This window comes from Rana temporaria, chromosome 13, assembly GCF_905171775.1.
Source record: "Rana temporaria chromosome 13, aRanTem1.1, whole genome shotgun sequence".
Classification (NCBI taxonomy): Eukaryota; Metazoa; Chordata; class Amphibia; order Anura; family Ranidae; genus Rana; species Rana temporaria.
Window position 1 is genome coordinate 42,743,347 of NC_053501.1, and position 14,261 is coordinate 42,757,607.

The 14,261-nt window shown below is 47.5% G+C and overlaps 1 protein-coding gene across 1 annotated transcript in view; it reads left to right on the top strand.

The window, feature by feature from the left end:
- Positions 1-2,477: 2,477 nt before the first annotated feature.
- Positions 2,478-14,261, top strand: part of BRMS1L (BRMS1 like transcriptional repressor) — a 32,302-nt gene continuing 20,518 nt past the window's right edge. The window contains exons 1-2 of the mRNA XM_040333391.1: positions 2,478-2,858; positions 12,661-12,751. Coding sequence (XP_040189325.1) covers positions 2,723-2,858; positions 12,661-12,751 — 227 coding nt within the window. The 5' untranslated portion in view covers positions 2,478-2,722. The remainder of the gene's footprint in view (positions 2,859-12,660; positions 12,752-14,261) is intronic.

The window sequence follows — 14,261 nt, forward strand, 5'->3', positions numbered from 1 at the left end:
GTCTCTCGTAGCGCTTTTAGCACTTTTCTGTCCATCAATTAAGATTCATTTAATCTCCAGGACAAGATTGGTCTCAAGGTATCTGCAGTGTCAAGAAGAGAGGAAAATGATCTGATCTAAACTGCGCCCCCATTCTAGATTCTGGTTGCCAGCTCAGCAAGGGATGCGAAATAAAAAAATGATCTATTCTGCTGTACGATGTGTGTGGAGCCGAATAAAGTGTCAAATCTCTCTCCACCGGATGCAAAACATGCCAAGCATCTACTAAATGCATGATGTGAAAACATTTATGTACCACATTGGTCAAGGACAGGGGAAGATTACTTCTACCCCATGATGAGTCCAATTGTGAATTTTCAGGAAGTCGGCTTTACGATTCAAAAAATGCATCATCTTTTCTGGCAGGGAGCATCTCTTAGAACAGTGATTGCATCATATCCTCTTTTCTCTCTCTTACTGTAACTACAGTTCCCATGAATCCTTGGGATGGGAGTGAATGTGGGAGGTACACTAGGCTGTACATGTAAATGTGAACTCGCACACTGCAGCCAGCAAGCCATACACAACACACGGTATGATTAGGTTACAGCCTTATAAATACAAATAGCTAGATTCAGGTACAATGGAGCAAACTTGCGGCGGCGTAGCTTAGCGTGTTTAGGCTACGCCGCCGTAAGTCAGCTAGGCAAGTACGATTCACGATGTACTTGCCTGCTATCTTACGGCGGCGTAGCCTAAAGCGGGCCGGCGTAAGGGCGCCTAATTCAAATGAGGAGGGCGTGTTTTATGATAATGAGGCTTGACCTCACATTTTTTTAAATTTTTTCGAACTGCGCATGCGCCAGGCGCCTACATTTCCCAGTGTGCATTGCGGCTAAGTACGCCGCACGGGCCTATTGATTTTGACGTGGACGTAAACGACGTAAATCCCGATTCATGGACGACTTACGCAAACGACGTAAAAAATTCGAATTTCGACGCGGGAACGGCGGCCATACTTGACATTACTATTCCAATAGGGCCTAGCTCTAACTTTACGCGGCCTATCTCTTACGCAAACGGCGTAAAAGTACTGCGTCGGCCGGGCGTATGTTCGTGAATCGGCGTATCTCCTCATTTACATATTCTACGCCGACCGCAATGGAAGCGTCACCTAGCGGCCATCCAAAATATTGCAATCTAAGATAGGACGGCGCAAGCCGTCGTATCTTAGATATGTTTAAGCGTATCTCTGTTTGAGCATACGCTTAAACCTAAATCGGCGTAGATTCTGAGTTAGGCCGGCTTATCTACTGATAAGCCGGCCTAACTCTTTCTGAATCTACCTAAAAGCATTTTAATATAAATGCAAAGCAGTGCAACGTGACACTGTCCACCAGAGCCAAATGTCAGGGATCACCAGAGCCAAATGTCAGGGATCACCAGAGCCGAATGCCAGGGACCACCAGTGCCGAATGCCAGGGACCACCAGTGCCGAATGTCAGGGAAAAGAGTCAACTAGAACTCGTGCTTTAAAGGGGTTGTAAAGGCACAGAGTGGCCCTGATCCTCCTGTTCTGGGGTCCCACTGCGGCTCTCGCGGCTTCTCCCCGCAATAGCTAACCCCCTCTGGGAAGCTCTCTCCCGAGGGGGTTACTTTACAATGAGCAGCTTTTATGTAAAACCTTTATGTATCCCAAAAGGAACAAAACTGTTGCTGTAACTGCTCATAGAGTGTAAGCTGGAGTTTGGCTTCAATGTGTTAGTGTATCAAATGAAATGTGCTAGTCCATCTTACACCCCCCTCCCCTCAGACTTACAATGCTGCTGTCCAAATGTGCCCCATATGCCCCTTCATCCAGATTGGGGGCACTCCAATACAGGAGACGTGTTACTGGCAGAGCACCGGGTGAAAATAGGAGGAAAAAAGGCAAAAAAACGAATGCAGCCATCACATCAGATTGGTAAGCTTCTCCTTTCACCGACTGGGGGGAGAGTAGAGGACAACTTGGGCTCAGAGGAGGTGGGTAGAACAATGCTGCCACTAGACTGAGGACATCTGGTGGCTGAAATAAAGTACTGCAGAGGAAATGTCTTGACTGATGGTAAATGATTCAGCAGATGTAGCTACATCTGCTTTTTATCACTTACAACGTATATTCATTGTTATCTTATTTTTAGCTGTAAAGGGAAACACGTAGGATGATAAAAGGCCAATACACGGCTCTGGTATGTCTGAGGACACCGCTAGGTACCATGGCTGTCCATCTATTCACGAGCCTTGCATGTTCCATAGAGCTGTACAGCGAGCCTCGCTGTCACACATCTGAGAGCAGCCACTACGCGCATACAATCCCCCACAGATAGGTATTTGATTGCTCTAGCCCGCTGTTCCCTCTGTTTATAAGCCACCCAAAAGCCACGCTGTTTTGCGCTGCTCTTCGGGCATTGTAGTTCTTTCTTCCGTCTCATTCTTTAACTCGCTGCGCAGACCGAACATCTAAGAACCACAATTCCCGGCAGCCACCTCGCCGTGGAAGCACCGCCTTACGCTCTCAGCCGAACTAAGCAGTGCGCCAGAGAAAGGCCCGTCTCCGCCCAATCGGAGAAAAGACGACCGTCGCCCAAGCAATCACAGCTGTGGAATAGAGGCAGAGGGCGGGGCTATAGCGGGAGTAGGTTGAGAGGTCGCAGCGAAGGGAGGTAAAATCAGTCGGTGGTGATAGTCTGTCGGTGGGGTGGAAATGCCGGTTCATGCCAGAGAGAAGAAGGAGAGTAACCACAATGATATGGAGGTGGACTACCCGGAGAATGAGGGCAGCACCACCGAGGAGGAGGACACCGACAGCTCCAGCGGCAGCGAGGAGGGAGACAGCTCGGGTAATGATGATATAGTACTATCCTATCTTCACCCAATAGAGGGCACTGCTGGGGGGGTCCTCCCTTCATCCGGGTCCGGTGATGGAGTACTGTGCACCCCACCTGACTCCTCTCTATGTCCGATGTGAGGGTTCCTGTACCCACCACTGTGCTCTATCCTGATATGCTAATGTGGCTGCATGTGTGTCTGTGTGTGCATCGTCCAGGAGCATTCATACTGTCACCATTCGCTCCACCCCCCTACTGTCCCCCCTCAGCTACTGTCCCTCCCCCCCCCCTCAGCTACTGTGGTCACCTGTCCCCTCCCCCCCCAGCTACTGTGGTCACCTGTCCCCTCCCCCCCCTCAGCTACTGTGGTCACCTGTCCCCTCCCCCCCCAGCTACTGTGGTCACCTGTCCCCTCCCCCCCCAGCTACTGTGGTCACCTGTCCCCTCCCCCCCCAGCTACTGTGGTCACCTGTCCCCTCCCCCCCCAGCTACTGTGGTCACCTGTCCCCCCCCCCCCCAGCTACTGTGGTCACCTGTCCCCCCCGCCCCCAGCTACTGTGGTCATCTGCCCCCCCCCCCCCTCAGCTACTGTGGTCATCTGTCCCCCCCCCCCCCCAGCTACTGTGGTCATCTGTCCCCCCCCCCCCCAGCTACTGTGGTCATCTGTCCCCCCCCCCCCCAGCTACTGTGGTCATCTGTCCCCCCCCCCCCCAGCTACTGTGGTCATCTGTCCCCCCCCCCCAGCTACTGTGGTCATCTGTCCCCCCCCCCACCACCACCACTAGTCACTGTGGTCATCTGTGTCCCCCCCCCCCACCACTAGTCACTGTGGTCATCTGTGTCCCACCACCACTAGTCACTGTGGTCATCTGTGTCCCCCCCCCCCACAACTAGTCACTGTGTTCATCTGTGTCCCCCACCCCTAGTCACTGTGTTCATGTGTGTGTCCCCCCCCCCCCACAACTAGTCACTGTGTTCATCTGTGTCCCCCACCCCTAGTCACTGTGTTCATCTGTGCCCCCCCCCCCCACGTCACTGTGTTCATCTGTGTCCCCCACCCCTAGTCACTGTGTTCATCTGTGTCCCCCACCCCTAGTCACTGTGTTCATCTGTGTCCCCCACCCCTAGTCACTGTGTTCATCTGTGTCCCCCCCCCCTAGTCACTGTGGTCATCTGTGTCCCCCACCCCTAGTCACTGTGGTCATCTGTGTCCCCCCCCCACCACTAGTCACTGTGGTCATCTGTGTCCCCCCCCCACCACTAGTCACTGTGGTCATCTGTGTCCCCCCCACCACTAGTCACTGTGGTCATCTGTGTCCCCCCCACCACTAGTCACTGTGGTCATCTGTGTCCCCCCCCCCCACCACTAGTCACTGTGGTCATCTGTGTCCCACCACCACTAGTCACTGTGTTCATCTGTGTCCCCCCCCACCACTAGTCACTGTGTTCATCTGTGTCCCCCCCCACCACCACCACCACTAGTCACTGTGTTCATCTGTGTCCCCCCCCCACCACTAGTCACTGTGTTCATCTGTGTCCCCCCCCCACCACTAGTCACTGTGGTCATCTGTGTTCCCCCCCCACCACTAGTCACTGTGGTCATCTGTGTTCCCCCCCCACCACTAGTCACTGTGTTCATCTGTGTCCCACCACCACTAGTCACTGTGTTCATCTGTGTTCCCCCCCCCCACCACTAGTCACTGTGGTCACCTGTGTCCCCCCCCCCCCACCACTAGTCACTGTGGTCCTCTTCCCCCCCCCACCACTAGTCACTGTGGTCATCTGTGTCCCCCCCCCCCCACCACTAGTCACTGTGGTCATCTGTGTCCCCCCCCACCACTAGTCACTGTGTTCATCTGTGTCCCCCCCCCACCACTAGTCACTGTGTTCATCTGTGTCCCCCCCCCCACCACTAGTCACTGTGTTCATCTGTGTCCCCCCCCACCACTAGTCACTGTGGTCATCTGTGTCCCACCACACCACTAGTCACTGTGGTCATCTGTGTCCCACCACACCACTAGTCACTGTGGTCATCTGTGTCCCACCACCACTAGTCACTGTGGTCATCTGTGTCCCACCACCACTAGTCACTGTGGTCATCTGTGTCCCACCACCACTAGTCACTGTGGTCATCTGTGTCCCCCCCCCCCCACCACTAGTCACTGTGGTCATCTGTGTCCCCCCCCCCCACCACCACCACTAGTCACTGTGTTCATCTGTGTCCCACCACCACTAGTCACTGTGGTCACCTGTGTCCCCCCCCACCACCACCACTAGTCACTGTGTTCATCTGTGTCCCACCACCACTAGTCACTGTGGTCACCTGTGTCCCCCCCCACCACCACCACTAGTCACTGTGGTCCTCTCCCCCCCCCCCCCCCCCACCAATAGTCACTGTGGTGTTCTGTCTCATAATCCCTAAGTGGAAAGAACATAACTTCAAAACAAAATAAATCCGCACTATCAAATCACATAAGTGAGCAGCTACAAAAACCAGTGAGCAATGGAAAATAACAGACAAAACATACAAATAGTAGCGCTAAATGGTGATGATGATTAACTATATAAAAAAGTGACGTGTGAACAGAAAGAGGACAGTTAATTGATAAAGTCCAAGTATTAAATGGTGAGAAAACTTGATTGATGTAAAGGACGGGGAGATTCCTCCCAAATCAGAGGTCATTCACTCTTGATTGTGATGCACACTAGTGATGTACCCGCCACCAATAAAGCAGAGGCTTACCAAATATATTGAACCCAATGAGCCCAGAGGGTCAATAAAGCTGAATGTATACAAAGGCTGTGGCAATACAGGACCGCATCTTCATATGGCAAAACCACCAGACGAAGCAAGTTTTTGTGAAACGCGTCGGGGTGACTCCATTGTTGCCACGCACATATTGATCATTATGTTCTTTTCTTCCACTTCAATGTAAGTGTTTCCAACCATTATTAAAAGCTCAGTGCCTATGGTATTGCACTATGTGCTGCTTCTGTATTTTCCTCTACACATTGGCTTTATGGTTTGGCCATTTGTGAGGTTTCATCTTCAAGCATTTGACATCCTCCTTTCGTCTGGTGGTTTTGCCATATGAAGAAGATGCGGTCCTGTATTGCCACCGCCTTTGTATACATTCAGCTTTATTGACCCTCTGGGCGTAGGCTCATTAGGGTTCAATATATTTGGTAAGCCTCTGCTTTATTGGTGGCGGGTACATCACTAGTGTGCATTACGTTCAAGAGTGAATCACCATTGATTTGGGAGTACCGTATTTATCGGCGTATACCGCAAAATCGTGGGTGCGCGATATACGCCGATCCCCGCGCCGAGTTTGAACCACTGTGCCGGCATACCGAGCTCAGTACACTCGGGTATAGTCGGGCAGGCTCGGGTCCTCTCGCGGTCACGTACAGGACGTGACCGCGAGAGGAGCCGAGCCTGCCCGACTATACCCGAGTGTACTGCGCTCGGTATATGCCGGCGCAGTGGTTCAAACTCGGCGCGGGGATCGAGTGGCGGAGGACACCACGATGGCCGCAGAAGGACGCCGGACCCGACGAGGACACCACCGAAGCCGCAGACGGACCCAACGAGGCCGCCGATTGATGCCGCGCAAGACACCAAAACTGTAAGTACTAAAATGTTTTTTTACAGGAATGCGGGTCCACATTAGGGGTGCGCGCTATACGCCGGAGCGTGCAATACCCCGATAAATACGGTAATCTCCCAGTCCTTTACATCAATCAAGTTTTCTCACCATTTAATACTTGGACTTTTTCAATTAACTGTCCTTCTTTTTTTTTTTTTTTTTTTCTGTTCACACATTAGTCGATTGATTTTTTGATATAGTTAATCATTATCACCATTTAGCGCTACTATTTGTATGTTTTGAAAGAACATAACTTCACCCCCCCTTAGATGACCAGACCATTTTTTGCAATACAGTACTGCGTTGCTTCAACTGACAATTGCGCGGTCGTGCGATGCTGTACCCAAAGCAGGATCCTTGTCTCTGCTTTGGGGACACAGGATCCATGCCCTCTCTACTGACAGAACGGTGATCTGCCTTGTTTACATAGGCAGACCACAGTCAAGTGCTCCAGTGACCGCTGGAGGGAGCAAAGAGCCAGTGACGGTAACCGTTCTCTGCTCAGCGAAAACGGAGTAATGTAATCATTGGGTTCTCAGTGTTGGTGCAGCAGTGGACTGATGCTGCATCCACCTAGGTGAGTATAATTGTAATTTACTGTATTTTTTTTTTTTTTTAATCCCACACTTTTCTTTCTAATTTAATAATTTTCTGTCTAAAATTTGTAGAAAAATCTGTAGAAAAGTTGAAACTGTTGCAATACTGTTCCTGCCCGGCAGATGGCATTGCCTATTACTCAATGCTTATAAAGAAAATATTTCTTATCACTTTCAAATTACTGTACAAATTAGTAGGCAGCCTCCAGGGAAATGTTTACCGGCATCCTCTCCTTTTATGGGGTGGAAGCCCTTAAAGTATGGGGCACAAAGAACATACAGTGCCCTGTGGTTATCTACCCATTTTTACAGTATATAACTGTTTCACAGACCGTATGTATTGCACATGACCGTTGTGGAGGGGAGGTGTTTAGGGGTGTTCTTTGACCATGACCCTGTAGGTGAGTGTATTTTACCATACAAACCTTCACCTATGGCTTTAGAAGAACTTTAGGTAAAAAGTTATTGCATTTCAATTGGGGGGAAAAAGAAACATGCTTCAAACCGTTCCTAGGGATAACCTTTAAGACCCAGCCTTTTGAACAGACTTTTACAGCCGGGTAATATTCAAACTTGTTAAACTCCCATTACAAGGGAACATGTCTTGCATATGATTTTTCAGTACCCTCCCTAGAAGTGTTTAGCAATTGTCCTTACACTTTGTGGATGGTTGCTTTACTACTTAACCCCTTCCCTACCGAGTCATTGTAAAATGACGTCGACGGGAACCCTCCCTCCAGGTGGACATCCTGGGCTTCCCGGGTGGCTAGGGGACGTGTGCCCGCCACATTGCTCGGTGCCCGTGATGTCCGCCAGGCACCCGTGACTGCCCACAATCACAGCAGGACCGTGTGTGTGTGTGTGTGTGTGTGTGTGTGTACACACAGATCGATGTCCTGTCAGAGGTGAGGAGACCGATGTGTTTTTTTTTTTTTCCCAGTAGGGCCGAAACAACTAATCAATTATGACATTAATCGATTATGAAAATTGTAATCGATTAATCGGCCAGTAAAATAATGGGGTTAAAAAAAACTAAAATCAGCCCTTGGTGGTACAAAAAAGCTAATCGCTACTGTAAATATTTCTTTCACTGTCCCACAGTAAAAAAATGAACCCCTTACATTAGTGATTACCGTATTTATCGGGGTATTTCGCGCTCCAGCGTATAGCACGCACCCCTAGTTTTGACCCTAAAATCTTGTAAAAAAAAAAACATTTTATTACATTTTACTACTTACAGTTTTGGTGTCTTGCCCGGCGGTCTCGTCCGGTCCGGCGTCCATCTGCGGCCTCGGTGGTGCCCTCCCGGCTTCTCCCGCGCTGTCTTTATGTCAAATCCCCTCTTCCCGCGCTCAGTTTGAAGCCTCCGCCGACATATACCAAGCGCAGTACACTCGGGTATATTCGGCCAGGCTCGGCTTCTCGCGCATAAACATCACAGAGCATGACTACGAGCGAAGCCGAGCCTGGCCAAATGTACCCAAGTGTACTGCGCTCGGTATATATCGGCACAGGCATTCAAACACGGCGCGGGTATCGGCGTATATCGCGCACCCAAGATAGAAATGTAATTAAGAAATGGCAGTCATCAGGAACAGTGGAAGTTTAAAGCAAGATCTGGAAGACCAAGAAAAATATCAGACAGAACAGCTTGCAGGATTGTGAGAAAAGCAATTCAAAACCCACGTTTGGCTGCATGATCCCTCCAGAAAGATCTGGCAGACACTGGAGTTGTGGTACACTATTCCACTATAAAGAGATACTTGTACAAATATGGTCTTCGTGGAAGAGTCATCAGAAGAAAACCTCTTCTACGTCCTCACCACAAAAATCAGTGTTTGAACTTTGCAAATGAACATATAGACAAGCCTGATGCATTTTGGAAACAAGTTCTGTGGACCGATGAGGTAAAAATATAACTTTTTGGCCGGAATGAGCAAAGGTACGTTTGGAGAAGAAAGGGCACAGAATTTAATGAAAAGAACCTCTGTCCAACTGTTAAGCATGGGGGTGGATCAATCATGCTTTGAGGTTGTATTGCAGCCAGTGGCACAGGGAACATTTCACGAGTAGAAGGAAAAATGGTTTTAATAAAATTTCAGCAAATTTTGGATGGTAACTTGATGCCATCTGTGAAAAAGCTGAAGTTAAAGAGAGGATGGCTTCTACAAATGGATAATGATCCTAAACACACCTCAAAATCCACGGGGGATTACATCAAGAGGCGTAAACTGAAGGTTTTGCCATGGCCTTCACAATCTCCTGACCTCAACATTATTGAAAATCTATGGATAGACCTTAAAAGAGCAGTGCATGACAGACAGCCCAGAGATCTCAAAGAACTGGAAGACTTTTGTAAGGAAGAATGGGCAAAGATACCTCAAACAAGAATTAAACTCTTGGCTGGCTACAAAAAGCGTTTACAAGCTGTGATACTTGCCAAAGGGGCAGTACAAGATATTAACTCTGCAGATTTGTATGATGCTTTAAAACTGTTTATTATGTGACAGTTGTATTTCCATTGGAGGGGGGGGAAATATACTTGGAATACTTTTTTTTTTTTTTTTTTTTGGTAAAATATGTATGCCCCTGTTTCTGTGATGTAAATTCAGAACTGTAGAACTCGATTGAAAAACAAACTGAAATCTTTTAGAGGGGAAAAATGAAAATGCGGTTACGTGCACACCCTCTTGTAACTGGGGATGTAAAAGAATTAAGCAATCACATTCAAACTCATGTTAAATAGGAGTCGGTACACACCTGCCATCATTTTAAAGTGCCTCTGATTAACCCAAAATAAACTTCAGCTGTTTTAGTAGGTCTTTCCTGACATTTTCTTAGTCTCATCCTACAGCAAAAGCCATGGTCCTCAGAGCTTCCAAAGCATCAGAGGGATCTCAATGTTAAAAGGCATGAGTCAAGAGAAGGGTACATTTCAAATTTCAAAGGCATTCGACATACTATGGAACACCGTGAAGACAGTCATCATGAAGTGGAGAAAATATGGCACAACAGTGACATTACCAAGAGCTGGACATTCCTCCAACATTGATGAAAAGACCAGAAGAAAACTGGTCAGGGAGGCTGCCAAGAGGCCTACAGCTACATTAAAAGAGCTGGAGGAATATCTGACAAGTAGTGTCTGTGTGGTACATGTGACAATCTCCTGTATTCTTCATATGTCTAAGCTATGGGGTAGAGTGGCAAGATGGAAGCCTTTTCTTACCAAGAAAAACATCCAAGCCCGGCTAAATTTTGCAAAAAAACACATCTGAATTTTTCCAAAAGCTTGTGGGAAAATGTGTTCTGGTCTGATGAAACCAAGGTTGAACTTTTATGTCCATAATTTTGAAAGATATATGTTTGCTGCAAATACAACACTGCACATCTCGTTGGTGTTTTAAGGTCTCAGGTGTGAATGGGGAGTAGGTTTGTTAACACTAAATTTATTGCTCTCGCTCATACTGGTCACTGGAAGTTCAACATGGCACCTCCATAGCAAAGAACTGAGGATCTGAAAAAAATGAATTGTTGCTCTGCATGTTGCTCTGCACGTGCTCAATGTCATATACAGAGGTTGTCTTTTTGGGAAATGGAGGTATGAGTGCTGCCAGCTTTGTTTAAGGGGTGGGGTGGTCGGCTTTTTCCATGCTCGGACCATACACCACACACTGCATCAAATTGGTTTGCATGGCTGTCGTCCCAGAAGGAAGCCTCTTCTAAAGATGATGCACGAGAAAGCCTGCAAATAGTTTGCTGAAGACACGTAGACTAAGGACATGAATTGCTGGAACCATGTCCTGTGGTCTGAGACAAAGAAACTAATTTGGTTCACTTCAGATGGTGTCGAGTGGGCGTGTCAAACCACACTTTGACAATTGCAGGTCATGCAAAACTGTACCCAGGTGCACTTTTTATCATTATTTTAGACCAAGCTTTTGTTTTGGTGGTATTTTAATCACCACTGAATTAAAAAAAATTTTTTTTTGTAAACTAAAGACCGAAAAGTTTTTGTAAAGGTGTGTGTGTGTGTGTGTGTGTGTGTGTGTGTGTGGTGTGTGTTTTTTTTTTTATATCCACAATCAGTGCCCTGTCATCCCCTGCTGGTTATTGACCCTCCTTTCCTCACACAGACCATGTGTGAGGAACGGAATAGCAATAACCAGCAAGTCTGTTTACCCCTGACCAGCAATGATTGGACACAACTGATCACAAGGTAAAGGGCCAATGTGGTTCACCTTTTACCGTAATCTGTAATCGGCTGTGTCTAAAGGGCACAGCGGTCAGAGCACATCTGATGCGTGGTTCTGGGAGGATGTCCGTGGAAGCCTTCCCAGAACTGGGCAGCAGCACTGTAGCCATCTTTCAGCTATAGTGTGTTAGGGAAGTGGTTAGGATCTGCCTGAACTATACACACAGGGTTAATTATGGCAAGCAAAGCTGCCTGGCCCCCTCATAAACAAAGAGCTAGTAGGATTTTACAGTGTTGGGATTTCAAGAATAGAACATCTAAAAACCATAAGCTTTTTTTTAAATATAATTAAAGTGGAGGTTCACCCTAAAACAATTATCTAACATTACATCCAGCATACTAACGACATGTACAGTATGCAGTTTTTTTTTTTTTTTCGCCGTACATACCGTTATATTCTTATTTTCTCCCCGGGTTCCGATTCCCACGGGACTGGGCGTTCCTATCCCTGGGTTAGATAATTGACGTCTGGTGAAAAACTTCCCAAGGCGCGTCACCAGTTTTCCGTAAATAGCCGACCTCCGAGTCGGCTCTATATGGCGCCTGCGCAGTCAGCTCTACACGACTCGGAGGTCGGCTATTTACGGAAAACTGGTGACGCGCCATGGGAAGTTTTTCACCAGTCGTCAATCATCTAATCCAGCGAAAGGAACGCCCAGTCTCGCGGGAATCAGAACCCGGGTGCCGGGGAGAAAATAAGATTATAACGGTATGTACGGTGAAAAAAACCTGACATAATGTACATGTCGTTAGTATGCTGGATGTAATGTTGGATAATTGTTTTAGGGTGAACCTCCACTTTAAGCTATGCTTGTATAAATGAGAATATGAAAAACAAAGTAGGTGTTATCTCAACTTGACTTATAGTGTAAATACACTTTAAGGCTTCATTCGCACAGGCACACTTAAGCATACACCAGTGCAAGGGCCATGTTTGCCTGCAAGGGGATGCCCAGGTGTTCATGCATTCCATGCAGGCAGTCCTATACATAAATTTCAAATGGGACACAGGGCTCCCAAATTAAAAGGTGTGTCAGTCCCTGAACGCAGACTGTGTGTGTGTGTGTCCGAATCCGCATGGCTGTCAAATTGAGAGAAGCTCCTGTTTCCATGCAGCCGCTACATCTCACTTGGCACGAATGGGACTGTCTTCACGGGGACGTGCAGAACATCTGTGCTTCCCTGTTTGGGTAAATATGGCCCTTGCATGGTTGTATGCTTGTATGCCTTTGTGATTTTAAAGCCTAAGGCAGTTTATGTGAATGTTGATTACTTTAAATCCCTTCCCACCCTAACCTTATGTATTTATCTTGTAGAGATGGACGATGAGGACTGTGAGAGGCGACGAATGGAATGCCTTGATGAAATGTCAAACCTCGAAAAGCAGTTTACGGATCTTAAAGATCAGTAAGTATTTGCTATACTAATGTAACTTAAGTGTGCTAGAAACATTCAGTTGGGCTGGCTGAATGTTGTGATTGGAGTTTATTTGGCTGGACTCAGAAAATCTATGCAGAGTAACTAACACTGCTAATATAAGCCAATGACATTTCAGTGTAAGGTAGCAAGATTAGCTGTGAGGTTAACCCAGGGTTTGACAAATTTGCTTGGAATCTAGGAGCCAGAAACGCGCCCCGTCCCGCCGAGCTCGCGGGCAGAAGCGAATGCATACGTGAGTAGCGCCCACGTATGAAAGCGGTGTTCAAACCACACGTGAGTTATCGCCGCTATTGGTAGAGCGAGAGCAATAATTCTAGCCTTAGACCTCCTCTAACTCAAAACATGCAATCCTGTAGAATTTTTTTTTTTTTAAATTCGCCTATGGAGATTTTAAAGCGTAAAAGTTTTTTGCCATTCCACGAGCGGAAGCAAATTTTGAAGTGTGACATGTTGGATATCAATTTACTCGTTGTAACCTAATCTTTCACAATATAAAAAAAAAAAAATTGGGCTAACTTTACTGGTCGTATTTTTTTCCCAAAAAAGTGTGCTTGTAAAACCGCTGCGCTAATACGGTGTGACAAAGTATTGCAACAACCGCCATTTTGTTCTCTAGGATGTTAGAATAAAAAATATATATAGTCAGTATAGGCAGGGAAGCTCCATTAGCATTGCTGGTTGTCTTGTCATACCAACGGTCACTACAAGATGGCGCCAGATCACAGAAGGAAGCATAGGCCTGCAGAAGGCCACAAAGCCGCTGCCTCAATTGCTGGCTGGCACAGCGCAATCGCGAGGTGGGGGCGCACAGACACTGGATACTCCAGCTGTGTCGCGCCAGGTCGCTATATTTGGCCGCATTTGCGACCTGGCGCCCGGGGATTGTCGACCCCTGGGTTAACCGCTTATATACATTGGCCAGATGGGAGCAGAGTCAATGTGAGTGGATGTGACCGTAAGTCCTCCTGCATCGGCCGCTCATACACACTCCCTAGAGTGCCCAGCGGTGTGATTATCTATGGATTGCTGTGCACAGCTGCTTTGCGAATCCCTGCTACCATGTGATCGCTTTGTAGTAATGTGTAAGCTCTGATTTGTTAGTGATCACATGGTACTTAAGCAAATCTCACCAGCCCTGTATCATGTGGTGGCTGTGATCAATCACAGCATAACCGTAGTAAACAAGTTTTCATGAATAAAACCTTTTACACAGGGTTACCAATTGCTTAATGCAGTGGTCATCACGGTAATAAGCAAAGTGTACAAAAAAAACTGATCGCCCCCCCAAAGGGGGTAGCGGTTGAGGGGCGGTAAAACCACAGTTCAACCACGAGGCATTACAAAAAAAATCCTCACGATTAAACAAACCTTATAGGGCAGGCAGTTGCCATTTGGTGTCCTTCATTGTTGCCTGTACTAACCCTGACCTGTTTATGGACCACGTTTCTGCCGGTTGCCTAGACTGATCCGTTGCCTG